Here is a 21,875-nt window from a genome sequence, read left to right as displayed (position 1 = left end):
CCAGCCTAGCCAACATGGTGAAACCCCATTTCTACTAAAAATACAAAAAAAATTAGCCGGGCCTGGTGGCGCACTTCTGTAATCCCAGTCACTCATGAGGCTGAGGCAGGAGAATCTCTTGAACCCAGGAGGTAGAGGTTGTAGGATGCGAAATTGCGCCACTACACTCCAGCCTGGGCGACAGAGCGAGACTACTCCGTCTCAAAAAAAAAAAAAAAAAAAAAAGGGACAAACTGAAATATTCACTGTTGGGCATCTCTGCCCCTCAGGTAGATGTGTCAGTGCCGTGTGGGCACCTCAGTCTTGTCTGTGCCTTTTGCCCGAGTAGACATGGTAAAGAAGGGAGTGACAGAAAGTGGGTGGCCCTCTCCGAGGGAGGAGGGACACAACAGGACCTCCTAGTCTGCAGGGCACCCAGGGCTGATGTACTTACTTCTCCGGACTTGAAAGAAAATCCAATATTAAAACATTGTTATTTCCTGGCGCCATTGTCTGCCAGGCAATTTTAAACGTTGTTAAGCAGCAGAGATATTAGAGTAGAAATGTTGGCGTCTAAGAAAACCATGGAAGGCATCTGTTTCATCTCCTACTTAGGGAACCAAGGCCCGGCCAGATGGGGGTTTGTCTGGGAAGTCGACTTGAGTTTACCAAAGAGCAAGCTAGATCCAGTGGCGTTACCCTCCCTTAGTAATTGCAGGGTGCGGCCGATGGAACAATCCCGGTTTCTCCTCATTCTCTTCTCCAGGGCTTGGAAATGTTCTGTGCGTTGCTGGTAACGTTCACTTGGAGGGTGCAGAACCCATGTTTCACCAGCAGGTGGTAGTAAATAACAAACAAACGGCATCACCAACGGAAACACCTGGCGCCAGGTCCTGGCACTGGGGCGCTGCAGGGCCTTCAGGGCACGCAGGATTTCTGGTGACAGCAGCGAGACGGGCTTGCAGGCCCAGCTGCCGAGAATCAGTGCCATCCCGAGAGTGATGGCCTCCAGAGATGGGAGGCGTTCGGCTTTCCTTGAATTAAGTCAGGGCCTGGGCAAACCTCCCAGCAGCCTGGAGTAGGGCCCCTGGCGGGATGCAAGCCCCGCTTCTTTCAGGCACCAAGTTGTGTGAAATGGAAATTAAAAAACCAAAAGCAACCCCTTTTCCTCCTCCACAGTCCTGTTCCTTTTGTAAGACTCCCTGGACCTCCTGGATCCTATTGGGATCCTTCAGGAGGGGCGGGACGGAGGGACCCAGGGACCACAGGAGAAAGAGAAGCAAATGCCAGCCTCCCCCATGAACACTGATGCTCATCTTGACGTCAGTTTCAAGGAGGGCTTGAAGAAGGAAAGAAGTTACACAGGGCAGTTTGAAGCGAATGTGAGGGATGAGGAGAGGGAGTGTGGGTGCGGTGTAGGTATGTAGGTGTGTTTGCTAGATGTGTTTGTGTAATGAGGGTGTGTGCTTCGTGTACTGTGTGTGGATAGGTGGGTATACAGTATGTGTTGTGCACGTGGGGGGGTGTAGGGGTGTGGGGGTGTGTGATTTGTGTGTGTGTGTTTGTAGCTGAGTGCATGCATGAGCACATATGCATGTGTGCGTGCCTGTGTGTGTTGTAGTGTGTCAGGTGTCGTGTGTGTAGACATGTATGTAGTGTGTGGGGGAGTTTATGAGTGTGCATGGAGGGGTGACGTGTGCAAGGCATGTGCAAGGGTGTGTGGGGAGGTACTCAGCTCTTTCCTGTTTGCCCTAGGGTGCCAAGGAGGGTCACTCGGCTTATTGTGGGTCTAGCAATCAACCCTGGCATGTTTTTTACCTTTAAGCCACTGGCTGAAGGAGCTATTTCCTTCTCTCCATGTTTTGTTCTATCTTTATATGCGACCCCCAGCAACCTTAGTGTCCCTCATATCTTCTCCCTCAACAATAACTGATGGGCAGAAAGCCAAGGTCCCTGCAGGGCTGGCTCTGCAGTGCGGACAGCAGGCGGCGGCGTGGCACAGCAGGAGGGGCCTCCGTTGCCTGCTGGAAAACTGCAAGCTGGCCTGGGTGCTCTCTCCGAGCCCTTTCCTACTCACACCCATCAGCTCTGGAGCTGGATGTGACCAAGGGTGACTGAAGCCAGACCTGCAGCCCGGGAGGAGTCAGTGCCACCCAGTTGCATCTCATGGGTGTTGGGACTCCTGTCCAGAGCCATGGAACTGCTGTGCAGGAGGAGCCTGATGGGATCCTGGGCCTTTAGACAGGACTCCTTCCCCTTCGAGACAGGAGGGTGGGACACGGGCCCGCGGTGGGGGGTGGAGGCCTGGGAGCATCCCACTTGCCACCATGGATCCCCATCTACCCCCATGCCAAGCGCCAAGCACACCCAGCCCCGCAGGGAATAAATGGATTGAGATTTTAATAACCTGGAGGTCAACTCGAGGACTGCCATCTTTTATGGAAGATCTTGAGAAAAAAAAAAAAAAAAACAAACGAAACCATGTGGTGTGGCCTTATGAAATAATGGGATACTCATATCTTGCACTTGGCTAAATTTAGGGCTGACAGAACACTCCAGAGAGGTAACCCTTGGCGGTAGCTTTGTGTGAAGGGTGAGATGTTAACTGTCAAACCCAGAAATCAAGCCTGAGGCATCTGACTTAATGGTGAAAGACTTTAGACCGCACTGAAAAATCTCTGTCTGAGAGGAGGAGAAAGGGTAAATGGACAGCATTATCAAGGGGACTCGAAACTTCTGGCAGAGCACAGTGAACCAAGGAGCAGCTTGTTCTCAGCTTTGTGCTGAGCTGGCCGGTCAGACCATGTGGGGCTGGAAACGTGAGTCGGTAGCTGGCAGGAAAAACCAAACAAGCCGCAGCAAAACAGACACTGAGCCTCAGAGAGGCTGGGACAGGAGACATGGGTGGGTTTGGGGAAATTACACTAAAGGCGGGGTCTTCAGGGTTCACCCCTCACCCCTCAACCCTGCGTGCTTCCGCTGAGGAGAGATGCTGACTGGGAAAGGTCGGTAGCCTCAGAGCAGCACCCAGTGGGGTCTGTTGCTTGTCTTGACCCAGATGGGAGAGGCCTACCAGGATCCAGGGTCCCTGTGTGCTGGGAGAGGACCAGTGCAGCTCCTTAGCCACGCAGCCCCAGTGAGGAACTGTGAGCCAAAATGTGTTGCTGTTCCATATAAAAGGTTAAAGGACTCGAACGAGGAGCTTTTGCAGGACTACTAACACAGGCAGATGTGGGCAAGTGCCCGTGATGCCAGGCTTCTGGGCAGAGCTTCCGGAACTGGTGGGGTTACAGGATGGCCGGAGGCCACCCACACTGCAGGTCCCCCAAAAGGGACAGCCGCCCATGGCCTTCGGGGGAGATTGTGTCCTTTGTCACTTTAGGAACGGTCTCTCACAGGGGCCATTTCAATCTGTTTTAAGCATTAAATGGTTTCCTTTAAAAAAACACATCACATTTTTAGTGGAAAACTTTAAACACATCTAAAAAGCAGAGAGAATAGAATAATGAACCTGTGGGACCCATCGCTAGTACAAGGAACCTCACGTGCTTGTGGCCACCTTTGTTGCATCTAGAACCACCCTCTCCTACCCCAGAGACCCCTCCCAACAAACCCCACGTGCTAGTGTTCATTCTTTTGGCTGCATATTTAATTCACTAGTGGATGATCACGTAAAGATGAATGGAACGACTGAGAGGAAGGGTGTCCCTTGGTTATTTTCTGTTGCCGCAGGACCTGATTCAGTGCTCGGTGAGAAAAGTCCTTAAGTTCTCTGGTCCATGAACACTTGAGGAACTAAAGAACTTCCTGGTTTTTGGAAATGGTTCCCTTTTTTCCTTCCCTCCCTTCCTTCCTTCGTGTTTATTAGGTGCTTTCCATGGGCCCACTACTGTGCCAGGTGCTGGGGTATAGCAATGAGCCTGACCTTACTGGGGGGATCCCTGCTTTCATGGGGTGAGCGTTGGGGTGGGAATACAGGTATTAAGTGGATACTACATCAGTTGTTACTGATGTGCGCTTGTGATGAGGCCTTCCAGGAAGTGCTGACTGCAGAGCCTGTGTTTCCTGATTCCTGCAGAGAGGGGTTTGTTTGGGTTTTGGCTCAAAGTGGGAACCAGCGTGAGCATTCCCTTTCTTCCTCAATCTTTTGGAAATTTGGCCCTCCCTGCCTCCGACATCCCCAGCACTTCCTGCTTCTGTGACCTCTGCTTTCCTGCCAGGTTTGTGTTGCATTACATCCAGGTCCCCTCTCACCTCCACCACCCTGGGCTCCGTGAGCGAGGGATTGGGTCCGATTCATGGAGCATGAAGTGGCGGCCACCCTTCTCCCTCCCTCTCTCTGTGTGTGTGTGTGTGTATGTAGCATGTATGTATGTATATATATATTAATATAGTCACATATGAATATATGTTTAAATTAGACCATGTATACCAGCCATTTATTTACCTGCTTTTTTCTCATTCTGTCATAGACTTCTGCCTCGACCTGTCATAGATCTCTTTGCAAGTTAATATAGAGATTGTTTCTAAAAGTTTGTCTAATATTCTATTGCAGAGATACACCTTCTTTGATTTAATCTGTCCTCTATTGATGGACATTCTAGATCATTTCCAATGGTCACTATTGTAAACAACACTGAAATGGACATCTTTGTATACACATCTTTTTCCCCTCCGTGCTATTATCTCTTAGGTTCAAGTTCTTAGAAAGAGGATTGCTGGGTGAAAAGACACGTACATTTTACATTTTCATGCCAGCTGGGAAATTCTCACTAGAAATCTTTGTCAACTACCAGAAAAAAACAAAAACAAAAACAAAAACCTCATTGTATTTCTATCTGGCCTTCCATTTTTCCCTCGAGTCAGATTTCTCCTCAGTTGAGAAACTTTGCCCGTATTGGTTCGTAAGTGGCCCGTGTGAGGGACTCAGGGGCTCCAGGCCATTGGGTAATGAGGCAGCAGAACAGTTGGGGGTGTTATGGGCCGGGGATCAGGGTCCTATCCCAGCCTGCTCACCAGCTGGCTAGATGACCTTGGGCGGGTCACTTAAACCACAACCTCTTTGGGCCTCAGTTTCCTGACTTTCAAACAAGAGGTCAATGGGATGACCTTCCAGGCCCTCAGAAAGCTATGGCTCCAAAGGTCAGAACACCTGCAGTGCAGCTGGGTTTCCAAGCCATACCTGCTTATTGGAGATGACACTCAGAAAATATTTGGTCCAAATAATTCTCACCCCTAAACAACGGAGGCCTTAGTGTCCTGGATTATTAGCGGGATCCACCATTTTGATCTCAGCCAAATGTGGCCTCCTTAGAAGCCGTCCTAGGCCCAGTCAAACCATCAGCCTCCCATCATTTGGTTGATTTTCTTCACAGTACCCATGACTCTCAGAAATGGTTATGTGTTACCTGGGTAATGTTTGTCTCCCCAAGACAGCGTGAACTTCAGGAGCCCGGGGGCCTTGGCAGTCAGGCTTGCGGTGTAGCCCGTCTCCCATGTCCAGCACAGTGCCTGGCACAGCCCAGATGGTCAGCAACTACTCACTGGGTGAATCGTGGGGTGAGGATTATTTCTGTATTGGTTTCTTCTTTCCGTGAAAATATCTGTAAATATTAAGGGTAGACCTGGACTGGAAGGCTCCATGGCAGATTCTTACCCCACATTGTTTTAAATCGGTATTTATTCATCCTGGCAAGAAAACACAAGGTCTCTGGATCAGAGAACAGACCAAATTCATTCACACAGTAATCTCAGAGCTGGCTCCCCACGCCCCAGTTCCTCACAGGCAATGTGGAAAGAGCCAAGTGCACCCCGAGTGTACAGGGGGTCTATCGCAGGAGGGGAGCCCCAACATTGTGACTCTTGGAGCTTATGCAGGACAACATGCCAGCTCCCTCCCGAGCTTTACTCTGGAAGGAACCGACTCCCACTCCTTCGGGGGAGAGGAGGAGGAGGTCACTAGGTTTACAGCCCTTTGAATGTAAACAAATGTCTCAAGGCAGAGGCCCCTAAGTCTCTCTGGAGGTCTCTGTCTTTAACTTCCAAGGCTGTTGTTAATCTGTCATCCTTTATCCCAGGTGCCAACAGTCTTTGCTGACACGCCCTGACCATGGGCAACCATGAAAATATTCATGAAGCATCACTTCCCCACACACATCTCCTGAATTGAAAAGTAATAGCCACCACCTTTGAGTGTCAGCTGTGTGCCAGAATCGTAAATGCGGTGTGAGCCGGTCAGGATGGGTCCTGTTATCCTTTCAGCAGATAGGAAGCTGACGCTCAGAGAGTGAGAGACTGCCTGGAGGTGAGGCAGCAAGGAAGGGAAGAGCTGAGATGAGACCTGGATTTGTGAATGCCCCAAGCCCATGTTCTCTCTACAACCTGGCTTCCCCAAAGTCTGGTCAAGTTGGTTTTAACAGAGTTTATTGCTTTTGAAGCATTTGAAAAAGAGAAGCCTTCTATTTATTCAACACCTACTATGTGCCAGACATCGTTCTAGGCAGGGAAAAATCGGAGAGACACGGTCCTTTGTTCTTACGGGACCCACCCATGAGAGAGACGCAGACATTAAAGAAAGAATCACGCAGAGAGAAGTATCCTTGTGATAACAAGGGTGGCAAGTGAGGGAGGATGAGAAGTGCAGGCTGGGGGCTGTCCTCAGAGACTTCCCTGAGGAGGGAACATCCCACCGGGGCCCTGAGGCTGAGTATGAAGGCTGGCCCAGGCAAGATGTGGGAGAAGGGTGTTCCGGATGGAGGAGGTGGCACGTGCGAAGGGAGGTGCAAGCTGGGAAGATTCACCTGGGAGGAAGGCAGGGCGCAGACCTTGCCCTGGAAGGGAGACCGCTCTTTATCCTCGGAGCACCGGGGAGCCACTGCAGGTTTGAAGCAGGGGAAGGGATGGGATTCACTGAAGTGACTTCTCATTCATGCTAGATAGCCAGATGTTCTCGTTAAAGCAAAAACCCTTTTCTACTCTTTCCTAGGGACTGGGGAAGAAAGGTTGAAGGACGTGAGAGAGAACACATTCAGGGAAATGCAGATTGCTTAGAATTAGGTTTCTGGTTTTTTGGTGACAAGGGCATTAACCCAGCAAGTCACGGCCACAGGGGAAAATGGCTGGCAGTGATTTTTCTGCATCTCTTGCTTCCAGGTTCACCTGGCTGGCAGCCTGGGGGGTCCTTTGGAAGGTTTCGAATGTGTGCTTCAGGCCCGCTTGCCAGACCCCTGGGCAGTCGGTAGGAGGGTAACCAGGCAGCTTCCAGAGAAACTGCCAAACTCACTGCCACCACACCCCTAGGAACCAGTTCCAATCGGGGCCACAGTCCTAGCAAACAATGGTAATATTTACCAAGTATTTCTGGAAAAATGAGTGCAAAGTGCAGGAAACGCAGTGCAAATTGCTAGAATGCAGTACATTAGCAACATAGGACATTTAATGAGTCTGGGAAGAGACGTATGAATTTCAGGAAAATGTCAATTGCCGCAGTGTAAACAAGAGGCTTCTCAATATCTCATTCTCCATAGGACTTTATTTCAGTCTTTGGTTATAACTAGTTCTGTGATTCTTGGGAGAGACTTCGTTCTAAGCATCAACGAGGGGAGAATTGGAGAATTTTGGGAAAGAGGGGAGTGGGGGTTGCTAGAGCATCACAGACTAGCAGAGAGCTTTGGGGGCACTGACACAGTCCCATTTGAGGAAAACTGAAACTGCAGCTGGGGCTGGTGCGCGTCCAGGAAAAGCGTTTGCTGCAAAAACTGGGCCCATAGTGGGTGCTATGGTCTGAATGTGTCCTCCCAAAATTCATATGTTAAAATCTAATCCCCAAGACAATGGTATTAGGTGGGACCTTTGGGAGGTGATGAGGTCACAAGGCGGGGGCCCTTGTGGATGGGATTAGTGCCCGTATAAGGGAGACCCCAGAGAGACTCCTCACCCCTTCCACCAGGTGAGGATGAAGCAAGAAGGCACCATCTGTGAACCAGAAAATAGGCCCTTTCCAGGCGCTGAATCTGACTTGATCTTAGACTCCCAAGGCACCCAGTTTATGGGACTTTGCTGTAGCAGCCCAAATGGACTAAGACAGGGGGACAACTGCTCACATCTCACTGGGTTGCAGGTGGGGATGGTATCTTGTCCAGGAAAGGGAAAGACTGAGGTCAAGGTCAGCCAGTGCATTTCCCATCTCACGCAGCCCTGTTGCTGGGACTGAGGAGGGACCTGGGAAATAGGCACCGACAGCCTTGTCCAAGTGGTTCCAAGTGGCTCCACCTAGACCCACTTCTTCAGCAGCTCAATCTATGGCTAAGTAAGGTTAGGAAGCCCAGGACCCATGGGCTGCCGGCCAGCAGGGTGCTCACTTGTCCCCCTTCTCTGCAGTTCCTGACAGCCTCCTCATGAAGGTGCTGAGCCAGCGCCTGGACCAGCAGGACTGCATCCAGAAAGGCTGGGTGCTGCACGGCGTCCCGCGGGACCTGGACCAGGCACACCTGCTGAACAGCCTGGGCTACAATCCCAACAGGTGAGCTGCCCCAGCCAAGCCCGCAGCCCTGGCCAAGCCCCTGGGCACCCCCTCTCCAGGGCTCAGCTGAAGGGGTCCAGGTTACACAAGCCTTCACATGTTCCTGAAGTGGAATGTCTCCTGGTCACCCCCATTCCCACCCATCCCAGCTGCCCGGTGGACTAGGAGTCAGGCTTGGGTTCAAATCCTGGCTTTCACTCTCCTTGCTGGACCCTCATCTGTAAAACAGTAATAAATACCAGTCTTGCCTTCCTTGGGAGATTGTTATACAAACCAACGGATGTTTTCTCCTACTATTTTTACAGTTTCGTTTTTATATTTAAATCTTTGATGCAGCTGATATTTATTTTGATGTGAGTAGGCAGTATGAGTCCCCCTTTTATTTTTTCCCCAAATGGTTAACCATTTGTTCAGAGTGTTGAATATCACTGGATGTTCTGTCTTCCCTCTACTAGTTTGAACTTGAGAGCTCATCACAACTGTATATATCGTGGAGAGCAATGTAGCCCACCCAAGTGAAAGCAAGCAAAGGCTGTTTAGTCTGAGCTTGCAATAGCAAGGGGTCAGCCACCATTGCTTGGTGTTTTGGCAGAGACTCACAGGCAGGCAGCGGAGGTGACAGCATTCTAGTGGAAGGTGGGAAAGGCTTCGGTTCTACCGTGCCCCAGTTGGAGACTGTTGGCTTGGGGAAGCTGGGTGGGTTAACTAGAGGCGGGGCCTCCTATGTGACTGGTTAAGGGAACATATTTGGCTTTCTCTGATTGGTCCTACCTTGCAAATGGTGGCAAAAATGAGGGAAGCCGCCAATTCCTGATCAAGTCCTGGCCCTTTGGGGCTGATTGCTGCAGATTGTGGTCTGACTCCCTGGGCAGGTTGCTGCAGGTTGTGGGTTCCAGTTCTGTTTTTATATATGGTCTGACCATCATCAAACTGTGTGTTTAGTCTCTCAATATACTGGGCCTGTTTCTGAACTTTCTCTTTTCTGAGTGTCTATTTCTACAGTAGTACCTCTCTGTTTAACTACTTTACTTTTGTCATATCTGTATTTCAATAGTCAATGCAGGACAAGGCCCTCTCATTAATCTTCTTTATTGTCTATTTTATGTATTTATTATTCCAAACGAGCACTATAATGATTTTATCATGTACAAAAAGAAACTACCATTGAAATTTTAGCTGGAATTGCCTTAGATTTTCAAATTGATCTGTGATATGGTTTGGCTCTGTGTTCCCACCCAAATCTCATCTTGAACTATAATCCCTACATATTAGGGAGGGACCTGGTGGGAGGTAATTGGATGATGGGGGCAGTTTCCCCCATGCTGTTCTCATGATAGTGAATGAGTTCTCACGAGATCTGATGGTTTTAAAGTGTGGCACCTCCCACTTTGCTCTCTCTCTCTCTCTCTCCTGCTGCTATGTAAGATGTGCCTTGCTTCCCCTTTACCTTTTGCCATGACTGTAAGTTTCCTGAGGCCTCCCCAGCCATGTGGAACTGTGAATCAATTAAACCTCTTTCCTTTATAAATTACCTAGTGTCAAGTAGCTCTTTACAGCAGTGTGAAACGGACTAATACAATCCATTAGAGTTTGACATGGCTATATCCTGTCTTTGCTTCTAGTGAAAATATCAACACTTCCTTGGGTCTCGCATTTTTTATTTTATTTCTAGGTATATTATCTCTTGTTCTTCTTACTGATATTATAATAAGATATTTTCTTTCCATATTTTCTAAGGGGGTTTTTCAAGAGTATAGAAAAGACATTGATTTTGGCCTACTTATTTTATACCCCAGCCACCTTCTCAAACCCTCTTACAGTTTTGGATAGTTTTTCAGTTGATTCTCTTGGGTTTTTCAGGTAGATGATCATGTCATCTACAAATACTCATCCTTTTGCCTCTTCCTTTTCGATATTTATACTTTTCATTTTACTCTTGTTGGGCGGTACTTTCAGAACAGGGTGTCATGATCGACACGGTGGTTTTTCCTGACCATGAGGGCTGTCCTCGTACTGCTGACATTAAGGTGCTACTGGCTTTTGGTTTGAAGTGCATACAATTTGTATGAAGTTAAAGAAGTTGGCCGGGCACGGTGGCTCACACCTGTAATCCCAGCACTTTGGGAGGCCGAGGTGGGCGTATCATGAGGTCAGGAGATTGAGACCATCCTGGCCAACATGGTGAAACCCGTCTCTACTAAAAAATACAAAAAATTAGCTGGACGTGGTGGCAGCCGCCTGTAGTCCCAGCTACTTGGGAGGCTGAGGCAGGAGAATGGCGTGAACCCAGGAGGTGGAGTTTGCAGTGAGCCAAGATCGCGCCACTGCACTCCAGCCTGAGCGACAGAGTGAGACTCCGTCTCAAAAAAAAAAAAAAGGAAGTATAGCGCCGTGATTTAAAATCTTTTGTTAATGTTTATCAAGAGCTTTTCAGCATCCTTTAAAATTGTTTTTTCCTTTTTTGATATATTAATATTATAAATTACGTTAATAATAGTAAGCCAGTCTTTTGTTCCTATAATAACTGGTTTGGTCATGGCATATTGTTCTTTCATGGTATATTATTCTACTGCTTGTGGCAGATAGAATTTTGACCCTTATGACCTTTGCCCTCCTGCTGTCATGCCTCTGAATATTACATTACATGACAAAAGGGACTTCGCAGATATACTTAAGATTACTAATCAGTTCACCTTAAAATAGAAAGGTCATCCTGGACTATCTGGGTGGGCCCAGAATAATCACACAAACCCTTCCGCCCTGACTGAGGGCAGAAGAGGAAGTCAGAGAGATTTCTAAGCATGACACAGCATTGGTGGCTCAAAGATGGGGCAGTGGAAAATGTGAGAAGAAATGAATTGAACCAACAGTGAGCCCCAGGTGAGAACTACAGCTCTGGCTGATACCTTGACCTAAGCCCAGTTAGACTCATACCAGATTTCTGACCTACAGAAACTGTGAGAGAATAAATTTGAGTATCTTTTTTTCTTTTCTTTCTTTCTTTTTTTTTTTTTTGAGACGAGTATCACTCTGTTGCCCAGGCTGGAGTGCAGTGGCATGATCTCTGTTCACTGCAACCTCTGCCTCCCAGGTTCAAGCGATTCTCCTGCCTCCTGCTCCTGAGTAGCTGGGATTACAAGTGTGTGCCACCATGTATGGCTAATTTTTGTATTTTTATTAGAGACGGGTTTCACCATGTTGGCCAGGTTGGTCTCGAACTCCTGACCTCAGGTGATCCACCCACCTCGGCCTCCCAAAGTGCTGGGATTACAGGTGTGAGCCACCGCACCTAGCCAAATTTGAATATCTTTTTTTTTGAGACAGAGTCTCACTCTGTCTCCCAGGCTGGAGTGCAGTGGCACGATCTTGGCTCACTGCAAGCTCCACCTCCTGGGTTCACGCCATTCTCCTGCCTCAGCCTCCCAAGTATCTGGGACTACAGGTGCCCGCCACCACGCCTGGCTAATTTTTTGTATTTTTAGTAGAGACAGGGTTTCATCGTGTTAGCCAGGATGGTCTTGATCTCCTGACCTTGTGATCCACCCACCTCGGCCTCCCAAAGTGCTGGGATTACAGGTGTGAGCCACCACACCCAGTCCAAATTTGAGTATCTTTAAGCGGCTAAGTTTGTCATAATATGATAATAGCAGCACAAGGAAATTAACATGCTGTTGGATTGTATTGGCTACATTTTTTTTTGCATTAATATGCATATATAATATGGATTAGAATTTTTCCACATTCTTGTGCTTTGTTAGGCTTTAGTATCAGTGATGTGAAAATTTCATAGATTTTCTTTCTTTCTCCATATCTGAGAGAGTTTTTAAAACTCCAGCAGTAACTATTTTTTGGATCTGGCACTTTGGGGCAGAGGTAGCTTGTTAACAATTTGATTTATTTTGTTCATGGTGTTTGGTCAATTCGAATTTCTCTCTTTGCTTGTGCAATTGGTCTCTTCCTAGAAAATCATCCCTTTCCCCTGTCTTTAAATATATTAACATAATTTGAATGTCTTGTGCCATTAATTTTTATTGTGTTTCCTACAGTTTTGGCTTTATGTGTTTTGGTGCTACGTTATTTAGTGCATAAAGGTTTCTGTCAGCTGTGTGTTCATTGTGAAATGTATTCTTGATGAAAGTGACCATCAGTGACAGACAGCTAATTATCTACCCCAACATTTGTTCTAATTTTCCTCCTCAATAACAAAAGATCAATTTTCAGAGGAGTACATTGGTGTCTGAAAATAAAAGATCCCATTTTCCAGTCTTCTTTACAGCTATATGGAGCCACAACACTAAGTTCTGGCTAATGAGATATAAGCATACAGTTGTGTGGTTTTTCCAGGAAACCTGCTTTGAGGAATCTAACTCAGCTGGAAGGTGTTAGCTTTTTTTTGTTTTGCCTTTCCTTTCTTTTTGATTTTCCTGAAGTTAGTAAACATCTTGCTTTTTCACTTGTCTAGTTTTCTTTGTACCTATTAGTTAATTATTTCCACGTCTCATAATAGCCTTTCAGAACAATTTCCCACAAAGTCCATCATATTGTGTAATCTATCAGTTTCAGGTTGTTGTTTTTTTTTCTTGGTCACTCCCGTTCCTCTCCTGTTTGGACTGGTTTTTTTCTAGACTTACTGCATAGTTGATCGTCAAGGGCTTTTCTTTACTATAATCAGAGGAATTCCCCTTGGCTTTCTTTTGAGTTGGAGTCTCTGCTTCCTGAGTCACACATCTTCCTTTTATATACCCCCTTGATTTGACAAAGCATAACCTCTAGTTGCTTCCCAAGTTAAAAAGATGATTTAAAAGCAGTAGGCTGTTACACCGGAAACACATGTGTTCTGAATTGAAGAAGTCACCCTTTATGCCTGTATACAACAATCATTTTGGGATTGCCATTCACTACTACACTGAAGATTCCCTTTACCCCTCTCCCATATTAGATATTTTATTTCTATATCACATGGCTTCCTTTTTCTTGGTTTACTACCTTGTTTTGGTTGAACACATCTATCAGTAACTTCCTGAGAAACGGTGTATGGGAGGTAAACTTTGGGGGCCCTACTATTCTATCTGAAAGTGTCTATTCTATCTTCATACTTGTTGGATAGATTGGCTGGGTGAGACACTATAGGCTGGAAATGATTTTCCCGTAGAATTTTGAATTTCCAGTGTTGCTAAGAAGTCCAATGCCAATCTGATTCTGATCCTTCATACGTGACTTTTTTCTTTCTGTGGAAGTTTGTAGGCTCTTCCCTTTGTCTCCAGGGTTCTGAAATTTCACAATGAAATTTCATTATATCCTTGGTATAGGTCAGATTTACTCCACTGTACCAGAAATTAATCTTGAAACCTGTGTCCTTCAGTCCTGGGACATTTTCTTGAATTATTTTGTTAATGATTTTTTCCCCTTTTTTCTATTCTCTCTGTAACTCCTGTTATTTGGGTATTGGATCTTCAGGACTGGGCTTCTAAATGTTGTAAAAATATCTTTTTTCCCTTGTATTTTGTGTGTATGTGTGTGTGTAGTCAGTTGCTGCTTTTTGTTTTGTTTGGCTCTACTTTCTGGGAGATTTCCTCAACTTTCTCTTCCAACATTTTTATTGAATTCTGATTTCTGCTCTTAGGTTTGTTTATTTCTGTAATATTCAAGAGCTTTTTGTTTTCTGAATATTCCTTTTATAGTTTCCTGATCTTATTTCATGTTTTTTTAAATCTCTTGAAAATGTTAATGACATATTTGATTTTGTTAGGAGGATGGGGAGATAGGCTTTTTTCCTTTTCCTTTCTGCATAACCAGTTTCTATTGAATTTTTGTTTGTCTTGGTCTTATTCTTTCTCAGCAGAGTCTTTTTTTACCCTTAGATGTTGAATTACCCTTGGTTGTTTGCTCATGTCTAAGAATGGGAGACTAAAAAGCGATTTGGAAGCTCTGAGCGCATGGAAAGTGCCCACAGGCTTAGTCTTCACTGTAGGGTGGTATCATTGGGGTGATAAAATTGGGCCATTTGTGCAGAACCCTCCCACCAAGTGTCAACATCTTTAGATCTTTTCCTCTGGGCTGCTCAGATTCCCCAGAGAGGACTCATGCAGTCTCCTGCTGGAGGGTAAAGGCCTTGCTGCCAGGACCCCCTCTCTGGGAAGGGCAGGGGAGAGGTCTCACATACTGCATGCAGTTTGCATACTTTTACCTAATTCCCCTGTGTTTGCCGTAGACTCAGGCTCTCAACTGTGCTTGGCATTCTTCAGCCCAAAGAGCCTGTATTTTATCCTCTCTAGAGAATAAATGTTTAATTTCTTCCCAAGTGGAGGAGAGACATTCACTCAGCTGGGTGGAGTGAGGAAGGGATCTAGGACTCACTCTCTTCTCAAGCAAGCCCCCTTATTTTAGCCACCAGTTCCCAGGTGGCACCTGTGCCTGAGCCTTTTGAGGATTTTCTGGGGAAGATGAGGTTGATTCTCAGCTTTCCTACTACTGATTTAGGATTTGGCTTTCTGAGGCTGCCTCAGCTTGTTGCCTCTGGTTCAAGTCTGCTTTCCAGCATCGAAACCTTTGTCTGATTGCCTTCCTCTTCCCTGTTCTTTCTGTCTTTGTAGGTTAGGTTTTCAAAGTGCCTTTCCTGTCCTTTTTATGTGGGATTTTGGGAATAAACAAAACCTGGTGTGGGTTTCAAGAAGCCATTTTTATCTGGAATTCAAACTCTGATTTCTTTGTTACATTTGCATGTTCCTAAGTTTTACTTTCAACTATTTTGCTTCTCTTATTTTTTGTTGATGACACAACTAAAAAGCTATATGGAAGCTCTGGATGCATGGGTGGAGCCCACGGACGCTGTCTTCACTGTGGACAGAGTGAAATTGCGTTTGATATTTTTTCTTCAATCTGAATGTCTTCTTCCTTGAATAGTTGAGTCTATCCCACCTATTTTTGCTTTTCTTACTTTATTTTGTGCTTCATTATGGTTTCCTTTGTTTTCCATCTTTTCTTTATGGGATGTGTTTTGAGTTTTGTTCTTGTTATTGTTAGCTTCTTACCTGCCTCACTTCCATTAATTTAGAAGATAATCTGTTTGTAGTTCTAATAGTCTCTTCAACATGGCTTGATTGAACCTTATTTCTCGGTTTGTTGATTTTGAAATGCAGCAGAATATCTTGACCCCTTCATATGAAAGACATCAGCTGGGCGCGGTGGCTCACGCCTGTAATCCCAGCACTTTGGGAGGCCGAGGCAGGTGGATCACGAGGTCCAGAGTTCAAGACCAGCCTGGACAATATGGTGAAACCCTGTCTCTACTAAAAATACAAAAATTAGCCGGGCATGGTGGCGGACACCTGTAGTCCCAGCTACTCGGGAGGCTGAGGCAGGGAACTGCTTGAACCTGGGAGGCAGAGGTTGCAGTGAGCCGAGATCATGCCACTGCACTCCAGCCTGGGTGACAGAGCAAGACTCCATCTTAAAAAAAAAAAAAAAAAAAAGGATCCCACATGTACTGCCTCCTCATCCCCCTTCTCCAGCCATTCTCCATTTTGGGGGAGCCAGGGACAGACATATCCTGAAATTTTTCTGTGCCAGTCTATTATACACAGATTATTGTTTTTAATCAGTATTGATTAAGCTTTTCTTTCTAGAAATATAACAATTATATTGTTTGTAACTGTAATTACTATACTTATAAAGTTTTTATTCTCTTTAAAACTGGATTAAGATTTCAACACCAGTTGTTTATATATTTCAACCTCTTCATTTATTAATTTTGATTTTATCTTTCATTTGAATGGGTTATGTCTTTGAGTCATTTTCAGCAAGGGTACATAGATACTAAACTTCCTGAATTCTTGCATACTTGAGAATGTCTCTCTGTTATTTTTACTTGTAAACAACATCTGGCAAAAAATTCTTCGATCGTGTTTCTTTCTTTCTTCCCCCAAGCTCCTCCCCCACCCTCAGTGTTCCATATCCCTTCTGCACAGCCTCTGACATCTTGCCAGATGTGTTTCTTTCTTTTTCTTTCTTTCTTTCTTCCTTCCTTCCTTCCTTCCTTTCTTCCTTCCTTCCTTTCTTCCTTTCTTTTCTTTCTTTCTTTCTTGATGGAGTCTCACTCTGTCATCCAGGCTGGAATGGCGCAATCTCAGCTCCCTGCAACCTTCCCCTCCTGGCTTCAAGCGATTCTCCTGCCTCAGCCTCCTGAGTAGCTGGGATTACAGGTGTGTGCCACCATGCAAAGCTACTTTTTGTATTTTTAGTAGAGACAGGGTTTCACCATGTTGGCCAGGCTGGTCTTGAACTCCTGACCTCAGGTGATCCACCCGCCTCGACCTCCCAAAGTGCTGGGATTACAGGCATGAGCCACCGTGCCCGGCCTGTAGATGTGTTTCTTTCGCCTGGGTGTTCATGAGATCTCTCTGTCTCTCTGCCTCTGTCTGTGTCCCCTACCCCCTTCTCTTTTTCTTTAAGTTCATTTACAATCACCAGGCCATGGCTCAGTCTTGGTTCTCCTTATTACTTTTCTCTGGACATTAGGAACCCTTTCGCTTACAGTATTTCAGGATAATTTTCTTCCAGTAGATATATTAATATTTTTCTGGTTCATTTGCTTGGTTTTCTTCTTCGGTAAGACCAATTATGTGTGTGTTAGATATTTGTCATCAGCTTTTCATAATTCGGATTTTCTGCTGGTCGCTTTTATCTTACTCTTTTTGGTATTATTTTCTCGACTCTGACCTTCATGGTAACTGACTGTTTTCTGCTGTGTTTATTTTTTGCTGCTTTTCATTTGTTTTTTTGTTTCTGTAATGCTTTTACTTTCCCCTTAGGTATTTTTCCTTCATTTTGTCAGCTTTCTTTGCATCTCCTTTTAAAAAATCTCATCATCTTTTCTTCCATTTCCTATATCATGGAGCCCATTCTCTTTAAATTATTTAGAACATTCTGGTAAGGTTTTATCTAAAATGTTCTTATGTTTCCTGGAGTAATTCATTTTCTAACGGGTATTCATTGTCTCTCTTTTTCTTTTTCTTTCTTTTTTTCTTTTTTTTATTTTTTTATTTTTATGCCCCCTTCCTTTCATTTTTTGGCAGCACCTATAACTGGGTGCCAAGATGGATATATTTTGTAAATCCTTTACCTTTGAATAGGCCGGTTGTTTGTCTAAGAATAGTGTGAGTTGGCATATTAGTTACCTATATTGCCTATTGGCAATTGGCATATTAGTTACCTATATTGGTACCTATACAGGTAATTAGTTAGGTACCGGTATAGGTAATTAGTTACCTATATTGGTAATATAGTACCTATATTACCTATATAGGTATATATACCTATATTACCTATAGTAATATAGTACCTATATTAGTTACCTATAAATTACCTATATTAGGTAATTTATTACCTAATATATTACCACTGACTTGGTGGCTTAAAACAACACAAATTTATTGTCTTCAAATTCTGTAGTGCTAAAAATCACGACACTGCCGGGGCTGCATTCCTTCCTGGAGGCTCTAGGGCAGAATCCGTTTCCTTGCCTCTTCCACCTTCTAGAGGCTGCCCACATTCCTTCGCTCACGGCCCCTCCCACCATCTTCAGAGGACGTGGTGCAACTCCCACCCTTCCTCTGTACTCATGTCTCCCTGAGACCAGAGCCGGGAAAGGGGCTCAGATTTTAAGGAGCTATGCGATTAGATTGGGCCTACCCAGATAACCTGAGATAATCTTACCATATCAACACAGTCCTTAACTTAATCCAATCTGCAGAGTTCCTTGTTCCTGGTAAGATAACCTGTTCACAGAATCTGGGAATTAGGAGGTGAACATCTTGGAGTTGGGGGCAGGCATTATTCTGCCTTTCCCACAGTTAGAATCTCCACAACTCTGAATTATATCCCTTGAGTTTGGGCTACAGAGCTTCCCATTGGAAGACTGAAACCTCTGTTTAGGCCCAGGGCAGCAGGGATCTGACAGTCTTAACCTGAGCATCCTGTTTTACTACCGTTATTCCTGTGAAACTGCAGGGACAAAAGTACCCGAAGGCTAAGTGTCCACCCTCTGTTCTTCCTAACATAGTTAATGCCACAGACATGGTTAATGTCACAGCATCAGCTGCGTAGCTTCTGTTTTTTGTTTTTTTTTTGTTTTTTGAGACGGAATTTCGCTCTTGTTGCCCAGGCTGGAGTTCAATGGCATGATCTTGGCTCACTACAACCTCCACCTTCTGGATTCAAGTGATTTTCCTGCCTCAGCCTCCCAAGTAGCTGGGATTACAGGCGCGTGCCACCACGCCCAGCTAATTTTGTATTTTTAGTACAGACGTGGTTTCACCATGTTGGTCAGGCTGGTGTCGAACTCCTGACCTCAAGTGATCCACCCACCCTGGGCTCCCGAAGTGTTGGGATTACAGGCGTGAGCCACTGCTCCCAGCCTGCATAGCTTCTTTGTGAGCTCATCAGCTACATGAAGATGAAAGGCACTGGGGAAAATGCAGAACAATCACTTTAAAGAACGCAGGGGCAAGGTGTCATTAACAGGTCAGGGGAGAGAATCTTGTGCTGGTTTTCTGAAGCCTGAGGGGAAAAATGACTGTTTTACTTACCGAGCCCAAGCACCAGTACTACAGGACCAACACAGGGAGGAAAAGCACACAGGGACGAATATTCAAGAACCGATTTGATTTAGGGCAGGGTTGCAAGGAAACACTCCTCCGTTCACCACGGAGTGAAAATCACGTTCTAAAGACTTAGTAAATAATGCCAATTTAATTTATTCGACCCTAGGGTGAAGGACAGGCAGGAACAAAAAATCTTTATTTACAATGTAGATTTAATCATATGCTGCTGTTAATCATCCTTTTGTAGTCATTGAAGGTGTATTTTCCTTTCTCCTTTCTCATCTCTGTCTCTTCCATCTCCAGCACCTTAGCTTTCAATTAAACATTTTTATGATTAACTCAGAAAGTTATCTTAGCCATAAACCTTCAAGTTCAGATACAGGCTAAGAAAGAGAAATATTATAAAATGAATCCACCTAGCACCGGGATGACTATCAGGACTGTAATTCTGGTTCGGTTGTGATGCCAGTTATAAAACACTCTAGCTGTGGTGTTGCTGTTTTTGACACCAGGAGGAAATCTTGACAGAATTATAGCCTAGAAATCAATCTGGGAATACGATACAGAAATCTATAATTCAGATATGAAAACAATCTACAAAGGCTCTTTTTTTAAGGAAGGTTCAATGAAATTAGATTAAAATAAATTTACATATGTATCAATTTTATTATTAAAATATATTCACACTAGTAAATAGAGTTATCGGGGAAGGGTAAGCTACTCCGTGTATTGGACACAAAAATAGACCTCTTTGGCTTATCAGAAAACAAAGTTATTGTCTCCTTGTCAAATATAAATCTCTTCTTAGAGCTAATAAATGGATAGTGTTCAAAGGCAATGTTTTGTCTGACTCCTACCTCATAAACCCGTGGCACATAATACTAAATTATATTCCACTGAGCAGTATCAATCTCTTGATTCCAACATCATACAGTAAGGGAAACAAACCAAGTAATTGATCTGTCGAAAAGAAGGAGAAAAAGTTATTTGAGAACAAATAAAATGGGCTATAAAGTTTGTTAAAAACGTAATAATAATAGTAAAAAAAAAAAAAAAAAGAAGAAAGAAACAAAGAAATAACTATGTTCACGGCTGCATCCAGAAACCTGCCCTCTGCCTGGCTGTAAAATAATTCATTTCATGCTGCAAGTTTGCAGCACAGTATTTTATTTTAAAATTAATGCTTGCTACAGAGAAAGAGTATAGGATTCTGATTGATGTTGGGAAGTTTGCCGTGTATGAGACCCACTGTTTTTTTGCATCCTCCTTTCCCTCCATGCTGCAAGGAGGGAGGGGGCAGGGCAAGCTGTGACCTTAACCCTCCGCCACAAGGTCTTGGTCATGCTATCTCAGAAATCCCCGGAAAAGGGTGTAAAAGGAGGGTCCTAGGTGAGTCAGTGGCAATGAAATTCAGCAAAATGGTAGCAGGGAGTTTTAATCTTGGTGTTGTTTTCTGGAGTATCTTTTTCCCTCTTCATTGGACTCCAATTTAGAACTCTCAGGAAACCACCCAAGAATGAGATTTCTGATTAGCTCATTTGGGTGCCAGGTCATTTTGTGCAAACTGGAAACTGCTATGTAGGTTCCTTTGAGGATGTGGTGGTTTCTGAATTTTTATGTATTATTGTTGTTTAAATAAGATGGCTATGTGTGTCCCACATCCAGAGGAGCCCAGAGGGGTTCAGTTGTCCCTGGAAAGGCAGTGACAGGTTTCTTCTCATTGCATATGGCTCCCCGTTGGTGCTGGGTTTGTAGTTGTCATTGTTGGCTTTTGCTAAACAGACCTTCCACACACAGACATTTCCTCCAGAAAGCCGGAGAGAACAGAGCTGCCGAGGAGAGGGAGGCTGGCAGACACCCACCCCCAGGCACAAGGGGCTGGCACTTCCGCACCCAGCGCAGCCTGCCTGGGCCAAGCGTGTCCCCTCGGGTCTGGAAGCTTTCTTTCTCGATTTCCGAGGACAAAACTGCCATGGCTTTGCACAGGGCATGTCTGCTCTGCCTTTCTCCACTTCGTCTCTGCTTTTCTCTTTCTCCTTCTTCATCTTTCAGTTCATTCTCCTTTTATTCTCTGACTGCCATGAAGCAGCCCTTCCCACTTTGTTCCCAGATCACGTCCATTGAGGACACTTCTTCCCTTTCTCTCCTCCTTCTCTCCCCTGCCGCCTCCTCCTTCATAATCAGCATTATCTTGACAAAAAGAGTAATAATGATGATATCTGGTTTTTACTGAGTGCTAATTATGCAGTTGTTTCGTATGTGATTCCATCCATTCAACAGCCCAGTAAAGGAGGTTTGCTCAGGTAAAAGGCAGCCAGCGTTAGAGAAGCCATGTCCTTGCCCCAGGCCACATAGCCAGGTAAGATCCATGGAAGGGGCCAGCCCTGAACCCAACTCTTTGCTCTGAACTGTTAAATTCTGTCCTTTATGCAATGGGATTGCATTTATCCCTCTCTGTTGGCTAGCTGGTTTGAAGAAGACACATTTAACCTCAATTTTCTTATCTGTTAAATGGGGCAATAATCTCTACTCTTTTAACCTCACAGCACTCCTGCTCTGGAGAGTAGATGGAGGATGTGTGCATGTGGTTGATAGCTTGAAAGAGCTGTATGGATACTGTGGATGGCTGTGACCTGCTCTGCACATGAGTGCCCAGAGTACCTCCTGTCAGGGCCGACTCTCATTCAAATGTGTAGGGGAGAGTTTGTCTTCTCGCCTGTTCTCACATAACAAGTTACACGCTAAGCCACGCATGGTGGTGCACACCTGTAGTT

General features: G+C 45.2%; 1 protein-coding gene across 5 annotated transcripts in view; it reads left to right on the top strand.

Annotated features, from left to right (window-relative positions):
* AK8 (adenylate kinase 8) overlaps positions 1-21,875 on the top strand; it is a 156,535-nt gene that overhangs the window by 77,074 nt on the left and 57,586 nt on the right. For all 5 annotated transcript variants that reach the window (XM_054500004.1, XM_054500005.1, XM_054500007.1 and 2 more), the window contains one exon: positions 8,359-8,500. In XM_054500004.1, the coding sequence (XP_054355979.1) occupies positions 8,359-8,500 (142 nt within the window). The remainder of the gene's footprint in view (positions 1-8,358; positions 8,501-21,875) is intronic.

This window comes from Pongo pygmaeus, chromosome 13 (genome assembly GCF_028885625.2).
Source record: "Pongo pygmaeus isolate AG05252 chromosome 13, NHGRI_mPonPyg2-v2.0_pri, whole genome shotgun sequence".
NCBI lineage: Eukaryota > Metazoa > Chordata > Mammalia > Primates > Hominidae > Pongo > Pongo pygmaeus.
Note: the sequence above shows the minus strand (reverse complement) of the source record. Positions and strands in the feature narration are given on the sequence as shown.